At 43.0% G+C, this 16,737-nt stretch overlaps 1 protein-coding gene across 2 annotated transcripts in view; it reads right to left on the bottom strand.

The window, feature by feature from the left end:
* Positions 1 to 5,141: 5,141 nt before the first annotated feature.
* RSBN1L (round spermatid basic protein 1 like) overlaps positions 5,142 to 16,737 on the bottom strand; it is a 46,768-nt gene continuing 35,172 nt past the window's right edge. For both annotated transcript variants that reach the window (XM_058022259.1, XM_058022260.1), the window contains 3 exons: positions 15,307 to 15,474; positions 10,603 to 10,711; positions 5,142 to 10,523 (listed from right to left, as the gene is read on the bottom strand). In XM_058022259.1, coding sequence (XP_057878242.1) covers positions 9,870 to 10,523; positions 10,603 to 10,711; positions 15,307 to 15,474 — 931 coding nt within the window. In that variant the 3' untranslated portion in view covers positions 5,142 to 9,869. The remainder of the gene's footprint in view (positions 10,524 to 10,602; positions 10,712 to 15,306; positions 15,475 to 16,737) is intronic.

The raw sequence follows: 16,737 nt of genomic DNA, 5'->3' as shown, positions 1-16,737 counted from the left end.
GGAGGAGGTGTAGCTTTGCATTGGGTACTTCTGAAAAACACTTAACCTTGCTCTGTGTTTGAGACTTTTTGCCCATTCATGTGATGCTCCCGTGGAGAACCTGACTTCCTTCAGTCTTGAGTGATTTTTCAAGTAAAATTGGCACTTGTGATGAGGATGAGCTGTGGGGAGGGGGTACATTAATGTCAGAACACACTCTGAGACCTGCTGTGAGAGAGAGCACTCACCTGTGGGTGCCACAGGTGCCCAGGTGTGGGGTGGGGAGAACAGGGTGCTGTGTGTGGGTGCAGAGAGCAGGGTGCTGTGTGTGGGATGGACAGAGCAGGGTGCTGTGTGTGGGATGGACAGAGCAGGGTGCTGTGTGTGGGGTGCACAGAGCAGGGTGCTGTGTGTGGGATGGACAGAGCAGGGTGCTGTGTGTGGGATGGACAGAGCAGGGGCTGTGTGTGGGATGGACAGAGCAGGGTGCTGTGTGGGGTGCAGAGAGCAGGGTGCTGTGTGGGATGGACAGAGCAGGGTGCTGTGTGTGGGTGCAGAGAGCAGGGTGCTGTGTGGGATGGACAGAGCAGGGTGCTGTGTGTGGGGTGGACAGAGCAGGGTGCTGTGTGTGGGTGCAGAGAGCAGGGTGCTGTGTGTGGGGTGGACAGAGCAGGGTGCTGTGTGGGATGGACAGAGCAGGGTGCTGTGTGTGGGTGCAGAGAGCAGGGTGCTGTGTGGGGTGGACAGAGCAGGTGCTGTGTGTGGGGTGGACAGAGCAGGGTGCTGTGTGGGGTGGACAGAGCAGGGTGCTGTGTGTGGGGTGGACAGAGCAGGGTGCTGTGTGTGGGGTGGACAGAGCAGGGTGCTGTGTGTGGGGTGGACAGAGCAGGGTGCTGTGTGTGGGGTGCAGAGAGCAGGGTGCTGTGTGTGGGATGGACAGAGCAGGGTGCTGTGTGTGGGGTGGACAGAGCAGGGTGCTGTGTGTGGGATGGACAGAGCAGGGTGCTGTGTGTGGGGTGGACAGAGCAGGGTGCTGTGTGTGGGGTGGACAGAGCAGGTGCTGTGTGTGGGATGGACAGAGCAGGGTAGCCATGTGTGGGTGGACAGAGCAGGGTGCTGTGTGTGGGGTGGACAGAGCAGGGTGCTGTGTGTGGGATGGACAGAGCAGGGTGCTGTGTGTGGGGTGGACAGAGCAGGGTGCTGTGTGTGGGATGGACAGAGCAGGGTGCTGTGTGTGGGATGGACAGAGCAGGGTGCTGTGTGGGGTGGACAGAGCAGGGTGCTGTGTGTGGGATGGACAGAGCAGGGTGCTGTGTGGGGTGGACAGAGCAGGGTGCTGTGTGTGGGGTGGACAGAGCAGGGTGCTGTGTGTGGGTGCAGAGAGCAGGGTGCTGTGTGGGGTGCAGAGAACAGGGTGCTGTGTGTGGGTGCAGAGAGCAGGGTGCTGTGTGGGGTGCAGAGAGCAGGGTGCTGTGTGTGGGATGGACAGAGCAGGGTGCTGTGTGTGGGGTGCAGAGAGCAGGGTGCTGTGTGGGGTGGACAGAGCAGGGTGCTGTGTGTGGGGTGGACAGAGCAGGGTGCTGTGTGTGGGATGGACAGAGCAGGGTGCTGTGTGTGGGGTGGACAGAACAGGGTGCTGTGTGTGGGATGGACAGAGCAGGGTGCTGTGTGGGGTGGACAGAGCAGGGTGCTGTGTGTGGGATGGACAGAACAGGGTGCTGTGTGTGGGATGGACAGAGCAGGGTGCTGTGTGGGATGGACAGAGCAGGGTGCTGTGTGTGGGTGCACAGAGCAGGGTGCTGTGTGTGGGTGCAGAGAGCAGGGTGCTGTGTGTGGGATGGACAGAGCAGGGTGCTGTGTGTGGGTGCAGAGAGCAGGGTGCTGTGTGTGGGGTGCAGAGAGCAGGGTGCTGTGTGGGGTGCAGAGAACAGGGGCTGTGTGGGGTGGACAGAGCAGGGTGCTGTGTGTGGGTGCAGAGAGCAGGGTGCTGTGTGGGATGGACAGAGCAGGGTGCTGTGTGGGGTGGACAGAGCAGGGTGCTGTGTGTGGGATGGACAGAGCAGGGTGCTGTGTGTGGGATGGACAGAGCAGGGTGCTGTGTGTGGGGTGGACAGAGCAGGGTGCTGTGTGGGATGGACAGAGCAGGGTGCTGTGTGGGGTGCAGAGAACAGGGGCTGTGTGTGTATCCAGTTCTGTGTGTGGGGTGGGCAGAACAGATTTCATCTGCGCGTCCCACTTGGTTCTGTTCTGCCAATGGGACCCAGGGCACAGAGCCCCTGCCTGGAATGCAATGCCACTCCATGGCTGGCAGCTGGACCTGGTGCATTTGTTATGGCTGCTTTCACAATTTCTGATGAGTATCTAAAGCCCTACCTCCCATTCAGGTAAACTTTGATGACCCACTTAACAAGCAGTGATAAAGTGTGGAACGAGCATTCAAGCACCTGAGACAAGGTGATTTTATCTGCACACACACTTACCTGTGGTAGGTATGGGACCAAGCATAAAATAACACCCATAGTCCTTTTCTTCTGATAATTCTGGAAGAATAAAATTCCCAATCCCCCTTTTCAGAGGATGCCAGGACAGCCCTGTGCTGCTCAGGAGAGCAGAGCAGGTTTCCTCGGCCAAGCTGACAATGGTAATTGATTGTTATGACATAAAACAAAAGATGGAAGAATAAGAACTGGCTTCATTGGAACTTGGTGTATTATTTGCAAGATAGGCCATGAATGGTGACTCTGCCCCCTTAATAAACCCCTTCTCTTCCAGAGATGTAACAATTATCAGAAAGTTTGGCATCTCTAATTAACTACAATCACACACAGTCCCTACAAATCTCCTTGTAATTGTTGCCTCCAATTCAAGAGAAAAAGATCAGCAATATCAGTTTTGGTTGTGGGTTTGGCTTTTTTTTTGTTTTTTAATAAAGTTTACCAACCTTGAAATAAATGATTTGGAAAGCTGAAGCAGATGCTTCTTGCTGGTGTCATACAGAAATCACACACAGCCAGACAGAAGTGCTCAATTTTCCAAGTTCCTTGTCCTTACAGGGGAACTTGGACAAGAGCATTTCCCTTTGGAGAATTCTGTATCACATTTAACTGACCTGAACAGTGATAAGATCTTTGTGCACACATCTCTGCCTTATCAGAGCTTCATGCAGAAGGATCTGTGACACAAAGTACACTATGGCCCACTGTGACCTCTCCAGAAACAGCTGCAGGAATTAATTACATCTGTTCATAATTACACTGTTCTCAAAGGTGCTGATGACAGCTTGGAAGTGGAACCAATTTCCACCAATCTCCTCACACATTTTCCTAAATTTACCAACTGATCTTCAGTAACAAGATAAAACAAGTGAAAAGCAAATTTGCTGAAGGTGGCAGGAAAAGGAGAGCTCCATGCTGAGATGACTCACACTGATTTGTGATAAAAAAGGCACAAGGATGTCTCAGCTCCCTGCAGCAGCTGATGGGGGGCAAAGGAGAGAACCTGCCTTTCAGGAGCTTGGTTTTAAACTGCAATTCAAAAGCTTGTTGAAACCAAATGGAAGTATTTCTGTGCACTGATGATATATATTGGACTTGGAGAGATACATTTCACATAATTTCTCTCTTTCCATCATTTATACAGGTTTGAACACTTCAGCATGCACTGCAGGTGAGTATCTGCTTTTGTCTGATAACAAAAAATCATTAACACACGTGTGAAAGGTCATGAAACTGAAATTTGCAATTGCCAATTCTTACTGCTTTTCTTGATTTGTCACCATTTTAGAACAGTATCTGGTTTTGTGTTCTTTTTATACTTGAAAAATGCATTTCTGTGACATGTGCATCCCCACCTGTAACAAAGTTTAACCTGAAGGCTCTGAGAACACGTGCAGACACACACAAAATGCACTGCCAGGCACAGAGGGCAATAACAAAGCCTGAACCAGCTCAGGACAGGGGCACACAACCATTTGAGAGCTGCATTATCAGTCTTATTTCCTGATACATCTGTAACACAGTACAGAAGCAAAATGCTTGCCTAACCTAATGAAAATTTTCACATTTCCATAGTGTAGAAAGTTGGGTGACACAAAGTGGAATTGAAAGTAAAAATTATGAAACTCCCAGAAACTCAGAATTTTAACATCAGGTGTTCCCTATTTTAACATCAATATAATTTTGGGAAAAAACCCCAAAACATAGCTTTTCAGTCAAAAAGCTCCTGAATAATTGCATCCTTAGAAATAAGTTGTTTGAATTTACTAGCATGGAAACCAGCACTATCATGTAACACATTATGCTTTTTAATTAGGATTGCAGTAAAAACAACTGTGCTGAGTTGTGAAAAGAACATTTGCACCTTTTCACTGTAACTTTACTGGTTTTTAAGGTTTTGATGGAGTTAATCTCCCATAAGAGCCCTGCAGACCTGAATGGGCCTGGGTATCAACTTGCTGCTGAGAAGCATCAGGCTTTGAGAACTTAGGGAATCTCTGCAGCTGGACCTAGAGTACTGTTCAATAGAAATTCTGCATTTTTTCCTTGGATTTTATTGAAGTGGGATAAAGAACAGGAAAATCTGCTATTCAGTGATGCCATTCCATCTGATCTGCCTTTCCTAACAAAACCAACATGCCAAGCAGACAAATATAAGAAAACTCTCCCCATGTGCAGAACAACAGCCTAAGAGCAAGAAAAAGGAAAGCAATGAGAATGTGAGCTTAGTTCATCCACCTTAATTTTTATCTCAGTGTTCCTTCTGAAGTTCATGAAAAAATCACCGCTTAAAGATGTTTTTTAGTCTAAAAATTCCATCTCTGTGATTAATTAAAACACTCAGTTGCTTCAGCTCACACTGGCAAGTACCTGGGTGTTACTCTTGCATGCTAAGAATAAAGATTTAGCAGCCTTGTGTTACACAGTCTCCCACACACAGGTCTAATTCTCAAGATTTTCATCTCCAGACACCAGGACCAGCTTTCTCTGCTCACTGCCCCACTTTGGCTCAACACAAGCAGCTGAGAAAGCTCCCATAAAAAGCACAGTCCTTAGAGCACAGGCCTGAGCTGCACCCAACATGGCACCATCATTCCATGGATGGCAAATTCAATGAGAAAACAGAGTATCAAAACAGCTATTGAAAAATCAAACTTGATAAAAATAGAAGTTTAAACTGCTGTTTTAATCAATGTTTGTATCAGGTACACCAAATATTAAAGGACTATTCAGGACTAACGCCCTCATCAGTAGGCTCATCTATCAGCATGACCAGAACAAGAGAAGATCAATGTTTAGCTGGCACTCAAGTACAGCATCAAAGCAGAGATCATATCAGCATCAAAGCACAGAGAAAAACAGTGGTTAGAATATAATACACTAAATTTGCAATGTCAGTATCCCTGATGATTCTAACAGAAACAGCAACCTAAATATTGTGAAGTTAATCACTGCTTCTGAACAGAACACAAAATAACTTGCATTTTTAAGAAAAATGAAATGAGTGACTGATGGGAATCAGTTCCCCAAATATTCCCACATATGTTGCAAATTCAGTGGGATCTGCACAAAATATCAGTAAGTTCTATACAATTTTAAAGTGCATTTCATCTGTTTAAGAAAGTAATAAAATATCAGCTGAAGACAGTGACTCATAATCAAACCAAACATTCTTGACAGTCATTCACAGCAAAGCACAAAGCAGTGAAAATTTGTTTTTTCCATTTCCAGCTTGGATACATCCTGCTAAGGTACAGGCACTGTGCTGCCTAAACACAAGGCTCTCTACACACCTGACCACTACAAGGAAATAAATAAAATGACACTTGAGAAGCTTGAGGAGTTCTTTGATCTCTTGATCAGAATCAGTACAGCTTTCAGCCTAGCAGTGACACGTGGCAGTGTGCTACCTCACAACAGTTCATTCTGCCAATGAACAAGGAGAAATCACGGATTTATTTTGGTCAATTCAGCATCTTATTCACATGCAGGTATTAGAAAACAGTCATTTTGATAAATGAACACCAGTCTTGTGTTTCTTGGAAGACTTACTCAATTTTCCAAATCTGTGATGTTTGGATTGCTTTCACAGCATTCTACCATTTCAGATTTCCATTTCCTACATCTTTTGCAATTCCAACTTATTTACCGTGCACATGTATATCCACTTAAAAATCAACTTTATTTATCACCAAGGAATTCTTTCACAGATGAAGAATTAAATCATCACCCTCTAAAATAATACTTTATTTCTAATACTAGATAGAGTTAATATTTCAGTGAAAGTAGTATTGAAATATTCACTACAGTAACAAGGAAGGGAAAATCTGCATGCCAGCAGTACCTGTAATGAAAATTCTTTCAGAGTCAATTTTCAGGCATTTGGAGGGCTGGGAGTGACACAACACTGAGTAACACTTGTATGTAACACATGAAGTCAGTTGCCAGTGAAATGCAAAAGATCCAATAATAAAAAACGGAAAAAAAAAAAAGGTAGCTACCCCCCTTGAAAGCTTTTTTAGCAACTGTAACAATGCAATTCTTTGCTACCCAAAAAATATGTCCCAGGATCTAGGAAAACATCTAATTTTCTGCACATCATGTTATTAGCTGGAACAGCACTGCACGTGCAGGGAGATGGGAACAGCACCAATGGCCTCGGGCAGCTCTCTCCAACCTGCACAAGAACAAGGGCCAAGAGAGACAACTCAAACACTGGAGATTTCAGCCAAAATAACAACGGTTTCTCTATCACCAGAATCCAGAGAAGGGGGAAAAGCAATAAGCAAGGACTGATTGCAGTACAGCAGAACACATGAAAGATTTATTGCTGAAGCAAAAGTCTGAAGATGAAGTTGTATGCAGCAGGAATAAAGGCCACAGCACAGGACTGAAGCAAGGCCTTCGTCAAATTTGGGAGGTGATGTTCTCAGAAAAAGTACTCCCCTCCCAGAGGACAACCTCATTGAAATGAACATACCACAGGGAGAGGACACTTCTTTTAAATCTTTTCTTTAAAAAGCAAGTAACTAAACATTAATGCAGCCAGACAGCCGAGACTGCAGACATCTGTAAGTGCAAAGGGAGGTCTGGTAGCCATTGAAAATCCCAATATGGTTCAAATCCTGTCTGCAAGGAATTCTGCCTGAAGTGGGAACCTAGTCTGTCTCAAAAAACCAAAAGAATATTTAAAAACTGCAAAAAAGCTGCCACTTTAAAACATCTCTTAAAATTCTGAAAGTGGTAAGAACAAAATGGGTTGAATATGTGGGCACTTCAGAAGCAAAATCTCAGGACTAAGATACCTGAGCAGAAGTTCAAGACCACATCAGCCAAGACCACTGAGCAGGTCTCCAAAAGGAAACAAAGTTTGCTCATCATTTTCAAAGATTTGTTATTTCTGTCTGAACAAGGCCTATGCTGCAGAAAGTTGGCAGCTGTCCTGGGGGATGTGTGTCCACACTTCACTGAAATCTGACAGGTTACCAAAAATGACTTGAGTGAACCCAAACGGATGGTCAGTGCGTGACCAGCACACTGGTAAGATTCGTTATTCTGAGTCAACTAAAGAGTTGTGGGAGTTTGTTTAGTGTGGGTTTTCTTTTAAAAAGCAGTATCTGGGAAGGCTGTTTGGCTAAAGCTGGAGCCCTCATCTATCCCAGCTGCAGAGCTGTGTGCTGGGTGCTGCTGCTCTCCCATGGGCAGCACAGGGCACAGGAATGGCCAAGTAACTGTGCTTGGATGTTCATGAAGCCAGAGATTACAGGTGGAAGCATCATTTCCAGAAAAATCCAGAAAACAATAAAGGGAGCTGAGACCCCGTTCCTGCTATAAGCAAGGCTCACATTCTTACATGAACAAATTAATTTTTTCAGATCAGAATCTGCTAGAGCAATAAAATACCACATCACACATGGATCATTTGCTCACAGCAAAGGGGAAAGAAAGATCCCTGAGGCTGGAAAACTGGTAGTAATCTCTTAGCCAGCATTAAAGAACACAGTAGTAAGACTTAAGGACGCATTAGCCACATCCAAGAGACTCACATTTCTATTGCTTCTCTAATACATATTTATGGCTGTGTAGGAGTAATGTTTAGCAATTCAAATATTGATTTAATTTATAACTTCTTGACAGACATATTTTGGAGTAAACCAATCAGGGCACTTATCTAATAAACAGCTGATTTTAGTGCCACCTGTGAGTATGCAGTAATATTTTAAATTTTAAACAACCTATAAGGAAAAAAACATTTACAACAGAAGGACCTCAGGTAGTTGAACTGGACATTGCCTGAAAATCACATTTTTCTATTGCTACAAATGAAGCCAAAGTGACCACGAATTGCATCAAAGTTTATAATCTGGGTACTTAAGAATGTACAACTTCCAAAAACGTTATACAGAAAATTCCTAACAAAAATCAGAGATACAGAGGGCTTTAGAAATAATAGGCCTTGGATGTGAAATTTTACATATTTAGCTGAAGGACAGGCTGTAGGGCAGTTCACTGCTGTGTGCAGCTATCCAAGAGACACAGATCACTTGGCTGGGTTGGAACTACACAGGAGTACAATACACAGAATAAATAGGTTCATGACAGAGTTACCAGATCAGATGCTAGCTAGCCTTGAAATTCTTTTCCCTCAGAACACAACCTAAAGAATCCAAGTGCTCCACAGATAGGGAAAGAGAACAGTTAACTTGGACACTGCTGTTATTTCCTTAATGAAACACCTCTTGCTTCCAAACTGTGACTCATGAGGAGCCTTCCTAATACACATGTTGGCAACACAGCCCCTTTACTGCCTGGCACTGTCAGCACAAGGACAATTCAAATCCAGTATGTCTCTGTGAATTACAGGTCACTGCCAAAGTTGAGGCCTTTTCAGCTTGGTAAGTAATAACTTAAATATTCTTTTAATTGCAGTCAGATAACAGATCTGAAGGAGTGGTTGCTTTTTTGGCTTGTTTTGTGGGTTTGTTGATTTTTTTGGTTGGTTTTTGTTTCGTTTCTTTTTAATGGGAAGTGGAACTGTCTGAAGTGTGCCCTGAGCTGGGCCAAGAGGCAAAGCCCAGGAGAGAGTTTGCTCCCTTGCACCTGCTCATCTAGAGAGATGCAGGCAGGCACTGGCAGCACTCCTGGAGCCCACTGTGTGTCCAAGTGCCCTCCAAACAGCCAGCCTGACTCCTTGTTCCTCATGGTATCTGACAGCAGGAGTTTGGGGAGTGCCTGAAATAAGGAACTGTGTGAAGGGAGGACTGATTCTGCCTTCTGACTAATCTGCATTTACAGAGATGCCTCAGCTCTACCTCAGTTTGCTACAGCTCCTCACCCTCAAGGCATAAGGGCATCCTATGCATTAGTGGCAGGTAGAAACATAACCACTAAGAGAGGCAGTTGAACTGAATTATTTTTTGCAGACCCAAAAATAAAACCAATCTGTTATTATGAACCTTTATTAAGCGGCTCACATTTCAGTATAAATCACACTAAAAAGATTCTTAAAAAAGATATTTACACTACAGTGCTGACACATTTAAAATGAAAAAATTGGTATAAATAAGCTCTATGGAAAAGCCTGGAATTGTCAAAAAGAATTCTGGCTCATCTTACAAAAAATATATATGTTAAATGTCAGCTCTACTCTAAAACCTACAACTCAAAATTATTTAAAGACTTCTTTATGTTAAACCTGCAGTGTTTACAGTGCATCTGGCCCTAAGTGCTTTGATACTTCACAGTTATGGACAGGCACTGAGGAATGTTACAAAGCTACATAACTATTTTCTGTAACAGATGCGAAGACAAGTCACAAACTTGCCTCACAATTTATGATCTTTACATTATTACATCATTAAGTTTAAAAAGGAATTTAAAACCATATATACAAATTTAGCACAAAAAATCATCCTCTCTTTGTCCATGCAGTTTTGGATATGATGAGCTAGGCTGCCTTGTATCATCTGGATGTACGTGACCTCCAGAGCACAACTTGCCTTCTAAGTCCTTGTTGCCGGTTTCAAATTTAGAATCCATTTCCAACTTTAGTGATGTCAACTCAGCGTGACCCAGCCTGGCCTGGACATTCTGTCCCCCGACGTCATTGGGCGTCGCTGTCTTTTCAGCAACATCAACATTCATGGGCTCTTCTTTTACTCGGAGGGATGCAAGAGGTTCATGTTTTACGGGCACAAACTCCTGCTGCAGGTACTTGGTCTGCAGAGCATCTGCAAATTTGGTGTCTTCGGAGCTATCTTTGCTCATGGTGCAAACTCTGTCAGTCTGAAGTCCAACAACCGAAGACTTGGGGTCTGCAGAGATCCCTGCTTCAACAGGATTTGTGTTTTGAGAGAGTTCTTCCTCTGAATGATAGAGCTTGAGCCGGATGTGCCAGGCCAAACTACACACAGCTGAAACTGTTTTGAACTGGTGCACGACGTTCCTCGGGATGAAATAAATGTCATTATCGAATAACTGGATCCTGGCATAGCGAATGCCTTCCCTTCGCAGCTGATTAAGCTTGGCATCATCAACCCACTGGACACACTGCAGGGAAAAGGTGGGCAAAGGTGAAAACTCTGACAGCACTCAGAGGCCACTGACCATCAGTTCTCAGTGTGCTTACCTGTGAGAGTGGAGGCTCATGCAAATCCAACTGCATTCGCTGAACTACCTCCAAGAAGTCCTCAGCATGAAAACAAATTACATCTTTGGTTATACGAGGCTGCTCACACCTACAGAAGAGTAACAAGTGCACAGTCAGTGCCTGAAACTGCCATGCTGCAGAAAATAACAAAAAGTCAGCAAGCAAGGATAAAGCAAATTTTTAACTTAAAAAAACGCAACAATAATCAACAATAAAAAAAAGTTGATCAGAACAGTTAATTCTAAAAGAACCTCATTAAACTGGTTAAACAAATTAACTAAAATTTCTTTATAAGTGGAAGTAAAGGCAGCAATAAAAGGCCAACAAAACACACTATTTTCCATTTCTATTTTTAACTGGCCTCTCGGTTGCCTACATGCTGAAAGACAGCTGTCCCAGATACACTGGGCTTACTCTGTCAGCACCAGCACCCATCAGGTACCTGAGCACAGAGCAGTCTGACTGGGAGCCCTGTGGCAACCCCTGCTCAGCACCTCAGCCTCCAACACCTTGCCCAGAGTTGGGAGTAAAAGCTGAACCTACATTAAGCTGCCAAAATGCCAGTAATCAGTCCATACTGGCATCCTCCACAAAAATCCCTTAAAAATACATCCTAATTATGCTCACCAGAGAGAGCTACACAAGAGCAAAGTCTGAATAAGGCTTTGTCTCCATATTCAAATTGTTAGGAGAAACATCTCTAGTTCCAAAGCATCTCTCCCAAAGAAATACACACCATTAATACAGCTCCTCTGGAGACGACAACTAGAATCAGCTCACAAGAGGAAAAGGCATCTACAATCCTTATAAATTCCTGATCTAAAGGCCAAACTCTGTTCCTCACTGAAAACGTGTAAAAAATAAAAGCTCCACATACTTACTTTAGAGGGATGTCTGCATTTTAGAAAGACTTTTTAAATTTAATGTGATTATATGAAGATGTCATTTATAAAGGATAAAGCTCACCTTGGAGCAGTTTTGCAAGGACAGTTTCTCAGCCAGAGAGAGCCTGGTTAGAACTTTTGTCCTTGCCCCTGTGCAGCCCCTGGGCTGACAGGAATGCAGCAGCTCCTCAGGGGGCACAGCCAGGCCCTGCCGTGGCAGCAGGGGTCAGGAGCCAGGGCTGCCCTCCTGCCTGTCCCTCCTGCAGCAGGGCTGGTGCTGCCTCCCTGCAGTGCATCCCTCCAAACATGGGCTACAAGTCACACACAGGGGCTGGGGAGCAGCTGATGCAGCACAGCTGAAACATTTTCTTCTGAAATAGTTCAGAATCCAATAGATGTTCAAGAGCCCTTTTTTAAAAGCAAGATGAGCACATATTTTTATTTAAAGATATATATGTGTCCTGTTATTACTGTTCTAGGAAGCAGGCAATGGTGTACAGCTCATTCAGGCTTTTAAAACATAGGAGACATGTTTATTTTATTTAGGTCATGGCCTCAATAAAGCAAAAAAATAACCAGTCTGAGGCTATTTCCAGGAGAAAAAAAAAATCCCAGATCAACTACTGAAAGTATGCTAGGGAGACTTTTCAGACCACATATTTTACTTATTAAAGATTAAGATGTGTCTCTGTATTTTGATCCATATACTCCTGATTTAAACACTGACAGCAAAAAGCTTCAGAAACACTTCTAACCAGTGGTGTTAAATATATTAACTACATTCATCAACCTTTCATAATGCAGGCATTTATTTTTGAAATATGAATTTGCATTTGCAGTCCCAATATTTGTAAATGAAGTTAAGACTTAAAATCATTTTGCACACTTAGAGAACTTCAATCCAAACTGATGTGTTCTCCCAGCAGTGTCTATTCTGGTTTATGCATTGTCATTCCTACTCTCAGTCCATATGGATCTGTCCAAGAGGATGAGGGATCACCAGCTCTGTGCTGCAATTTTGTCACAGAACACAATATTACTTTTGCAAGCAATTGAGAAAAAATACTCTCAGATAATTTTAAATTCTGCATTTGCAGATTTTATCTTTAACACAAATTTGACATGATATTTTGCAAAACCTTTATTTTAGGTATCATGTATCTCCCCCCAAGCAGAACTACAGCACAGATGGTCAGTTAATGTCCAAAAGGACATTAAAAGAAAACAAACCATAAGATAACTTCAGAAAAATCTATTTAAGCCTCTACTAGAGAACTGCTAGAACTGGTTTTGGCAGTATTTTTTCACCTTAACCTCATTCTTCAAAAGGACTGGATTCCTTTTGCTGTGACTTTTCAAAACAGATTCAAAACTAGAGGTTTCACCACTAATATTCCTGGCCTAATGCATAAAGACTGGCAATATATAAAAAATTCCTATGATCATACAGAGAAGCTCAACTTCAGTCTCTAGAACACAAACCTGAAAGCTGTTTGCTGAAGCACAGGTTTCATTTTGCCAACAACAATGCCAAAAAGTGCCTTTTGCTGTCCCCGTAAAAACCCACCCAGATTTCCCACATAAAAATTTTATACATTTCCATAATTAAAATTTCACTGGCACTTCACAAGTTCTAAAGCTCATTGGGTATCACCAATGAAAATGGCATTAAATAATCAGCATGATCAAACCTGCACTTATCCAATTATAGTTCAATCCTTAAAATGTTTGCTAGCAATAGTCACAGTTGTTCTATAAATTGCAAATACTCAAAAACTGAGTAATTTTACAAAATACCTCAAATCAAGATCCTGTCACAACTGAGGAAGGACAAATATTTTTTTTCTTCTTCAAAATAAAATGTTTAGTTTCAATGTCTGTCCTCTAGCACCATAATCTGCTTTTTGCCTTTCAATAGTTCTGTTCCTGTCTGTTCTTAAAGACAACATTTATCCCACCTAGCATTAACATTCATCCTTATCAACTAGGAAATAAATCCTACTTTCTTTAAATCTACAGCAACTTATAAAGCTTTTTTTTGCCCACTCAATCCATTTTTATGGATTTAGTTCAGGCAGCCCAGGGTTTTATTTTCTCCTCACAGAAAGCATTATTTTTATGTACATTATCTCATCACTGAAACGTGCATTTTTACTGCCACGGTGCCTTAATCACCCCAGAACCTCTTCAACTTTTCAGATTTGTTCAACTACTCAAACAGATTAGAAAAAAGAAACAAAACAAAACTGAACAAAAATCAAAACTAGATTTTTCAAAACTTGTCATTCGTGTTGTTTCCTTTAAAATAAATCCACCCACAGATTGCAAATTACAGCAAAACTAATACCTGAAATAATTTCAATGTGCTACATTAATCCATGATGTTTCATTTTCATAAGCCCTGATTAGTTCTCCTCATGTAAGTACAAGTGGCTTTTCAAAATTACATAAAAGTGGAAAGGGAAAGCTGCAATTATAATTTAGGCCAAATCAAGCCTGAAATACATAACTTTTATTGTGTTGCTTGTGTTGTATATTTTATTCCTCTCCATATATCAGTTACAAATTTTTTATTCTGAATTAAAAGATACATTCAGTCTTTACACTGAAATAAAATGCTGATATTTCTTTTTTATTCCTCAAACTGAAGGACTTTAAAGTATGCTATAAAGCTATAGGATGAGAATGGGAAGTTCCCAGACAATCTCCAGAAACATCCAAGTTCAGAGGGTGGGGTTTTGTTTGGTTTCTTTACTTCCTTTGCAAGTCCCTCTCTCAAGTGTGCCAAGTGGAGTTTAAAACACTCAGATCTACACAGTTATCTCAGCTCTTGCCCTGCTACTGCTGCTCAGTCTTAGTTCACCACAGCACAGTCAGAGCAAGCAGGAAGCTGAAGGCTCCCACTGTCATCAACCTGAAGAGGAAGGAAACTGAAAACCTCAGAGCCCAAGAGACAAACACATTATCATCTGAATAATCCACTTCTTCCCCAATGACAATTATTCTACTTTCTATGTCAATGAACTCATTCACTGTAACACAAATTCACATCATTTTATCCACAGGGAATTCACTTTTCTAATTTCTAGACAGACATAAAGAAAAGGTATTTATAGTGTTTACATATGCAAAGGCACCCTCCAAAACTAAGATCATTCTTCAAAACTAAGGTCATTCCTCACGGTCTGAAGATGTTGAAAAATGCCTCTTCAATGTGGACCAGGAAGCCAATATGGTCATGGGCTTTTTTATTTAGTTCACATGTAAACAAACTTCAAACAAGGCACATTTCACTTCCTGAACCTCACACAGCAATTCTAAGGACAAACACCAAATGTATCACCCAACTTCCAACAGGATTTTTCCTAGGTGAGCTTCCATAAGTAAATCAAGGTTGTAACAACCATGACTTTTGGGAAGCAAAAGCATAAGAACTCTGTGTATCTCCAGACAAAGAACTGCCAGAAGGTCTCTCCATGTGCACCTCTGCTGCAGCAGCAGCTCAGTCTCTATGCACCACTTGAAGCAAAATGAAGTGAGAGGTGTTTTTACCTCAGTAACAGCAACTCAATTATAGCAGTTGAGCTGTCACTGCCAGGAACCTTTCTGGTTTCAACCACATAGCAAAGCCACATGCAATTAAAGAGAGCAGACAAACACCTAATGCTCAGCCAGCACCAACGAAGTCTTCACTGAATCTTTAATCCTAGATTAACCTATTCCACACTCCTTTCCAATTACAAATGGCAACTCAGGCAAACATTTTCCAGTCACCTAGGTGAAGGCAATCAACACCTACCACTCCCCACAGTGCACAGCCTTCAACACCCCCACAGCAGCCGTGGTCTGTCGCTCAAAGCCTTGTCCTATGTGATCCGCATGGGCTCGCGTCCGGTCCTCAAAGAGCATCTCACGGGGCTCACTGGTTCGAGGTAGGTACTGCAAGTTTTTGATTTCATTGGTAGTTCTGCATAAGAAAAACAGTAACAGTGATATAGAAATTTCTATGAATTATCTAATTCCCATCATAGCCAATAGGACTGGTCATCTACAAAAAAAAAAAATTTTCCTTATTTTAAATGGATTTTTTTTATAATTTAGTTTGTGTCCATGTCAGTGGGCACTGTTGAAATAAGTCCTTTTTACAACTTTCTGTGAAGTGCCTAAACACATTGATAAGACCCCACTGAGCATTCTTTTCTCAAGAGTAAATCCCAGTTCTCCCAGGCCACCAGACATATTCCAGCATGGCCATGTCTGTCTTAGCCTGGTGAGCCCAGAACTGGGCAGATACTGCAGATGTGTCTCACCAGGGATGAGCAGAGGGGAAGAACCCTGTCCCTCCATCTGCTGTGCTGCTTGTGCTTGAAATGGCAACTTCCCAGGATGAAGGTGACACTGACTGGCCTGCAGTTCCCCAGGTTCTGCTTCTTACCCTTCTAAATGATTGGAGTGGCATTTGCTTTCCTCCAGTCCTCAGGAACTTTTGCCAATTGCCGTAACCTTTCACAGACAGTGGCCTTGAAGTGATACTGGCCAGGTCCCACTGCCCCTGTGGGATATGACCCATCCCAGTAGGTCCCACAGGCTTGTGTCTGTCTAATCTGCATGTCTAGGAAGTTTCTTAATCTGATTTTCCTCCACTGAAGGCAAGTAGCCCCTGCTCCAGACACTCTTACTGTCTCCATGACAGAGCATTTCCTGAAAGTAAATCTCACTAGAAAAGACAAGTGCAAAAAATGCACTCAGCCTTTTCTGTGTCCTTTGTCCCCAGGCCCTTTGCCTCATTCAGCAATACCTTCCACTTTCCTAGTCTTTCTTCTACTGTCCATATGCTGTGGAAGTCCCTGCTGCCCTTCACATCCCCTGCCAAATTCAGCTCCAGGTGGTGTTTGGCTTTAACTGCATCCCTTCATGGTTGGACAATGTCTCTATGCTCCTTCTGAGGCACCTGCCCCTGCTCCCACATCTCACACACTCCCTTTTTGTGTTCCCATTTTGAAAACAACTCCCACAACAATTCCTTACGACATACAACACTCAAGTTCTGCAGAGGCTGTCCCTACTCTTCAGCTGGTCCTTATACCCAATGCCACAGCAAATCTTAAAGATTCCACTTAATGTTGGAGTTGTTACCTTTGAGGAGAGAGAAAAGCCTTTGTCCCCAGAGGTCATAACCATCTACTCACATGTAACAACAGGGGTATCAATTGCAGTCTCATGGCATGTA

The sequence above is a fragment of the Melospiza georgiana genome, chromosome 4 (assembly GCF_028018845.1).
Source record: "Melospiza georgiana isolate bMelGeo1 chromosome 4, bMelGeo1.pri, whole genome shotgun sequence".
NCBI classification, from domain to species: domain Eukaryota; kingdom Metazoa; phylum Chordata; class Aves; order Passeriformes; family Passerellidae; genus Melospiza; species Melospiza georgiana.
This window is presented reverse-complemented; position numbering and strand designations above follow the sequence as displayed.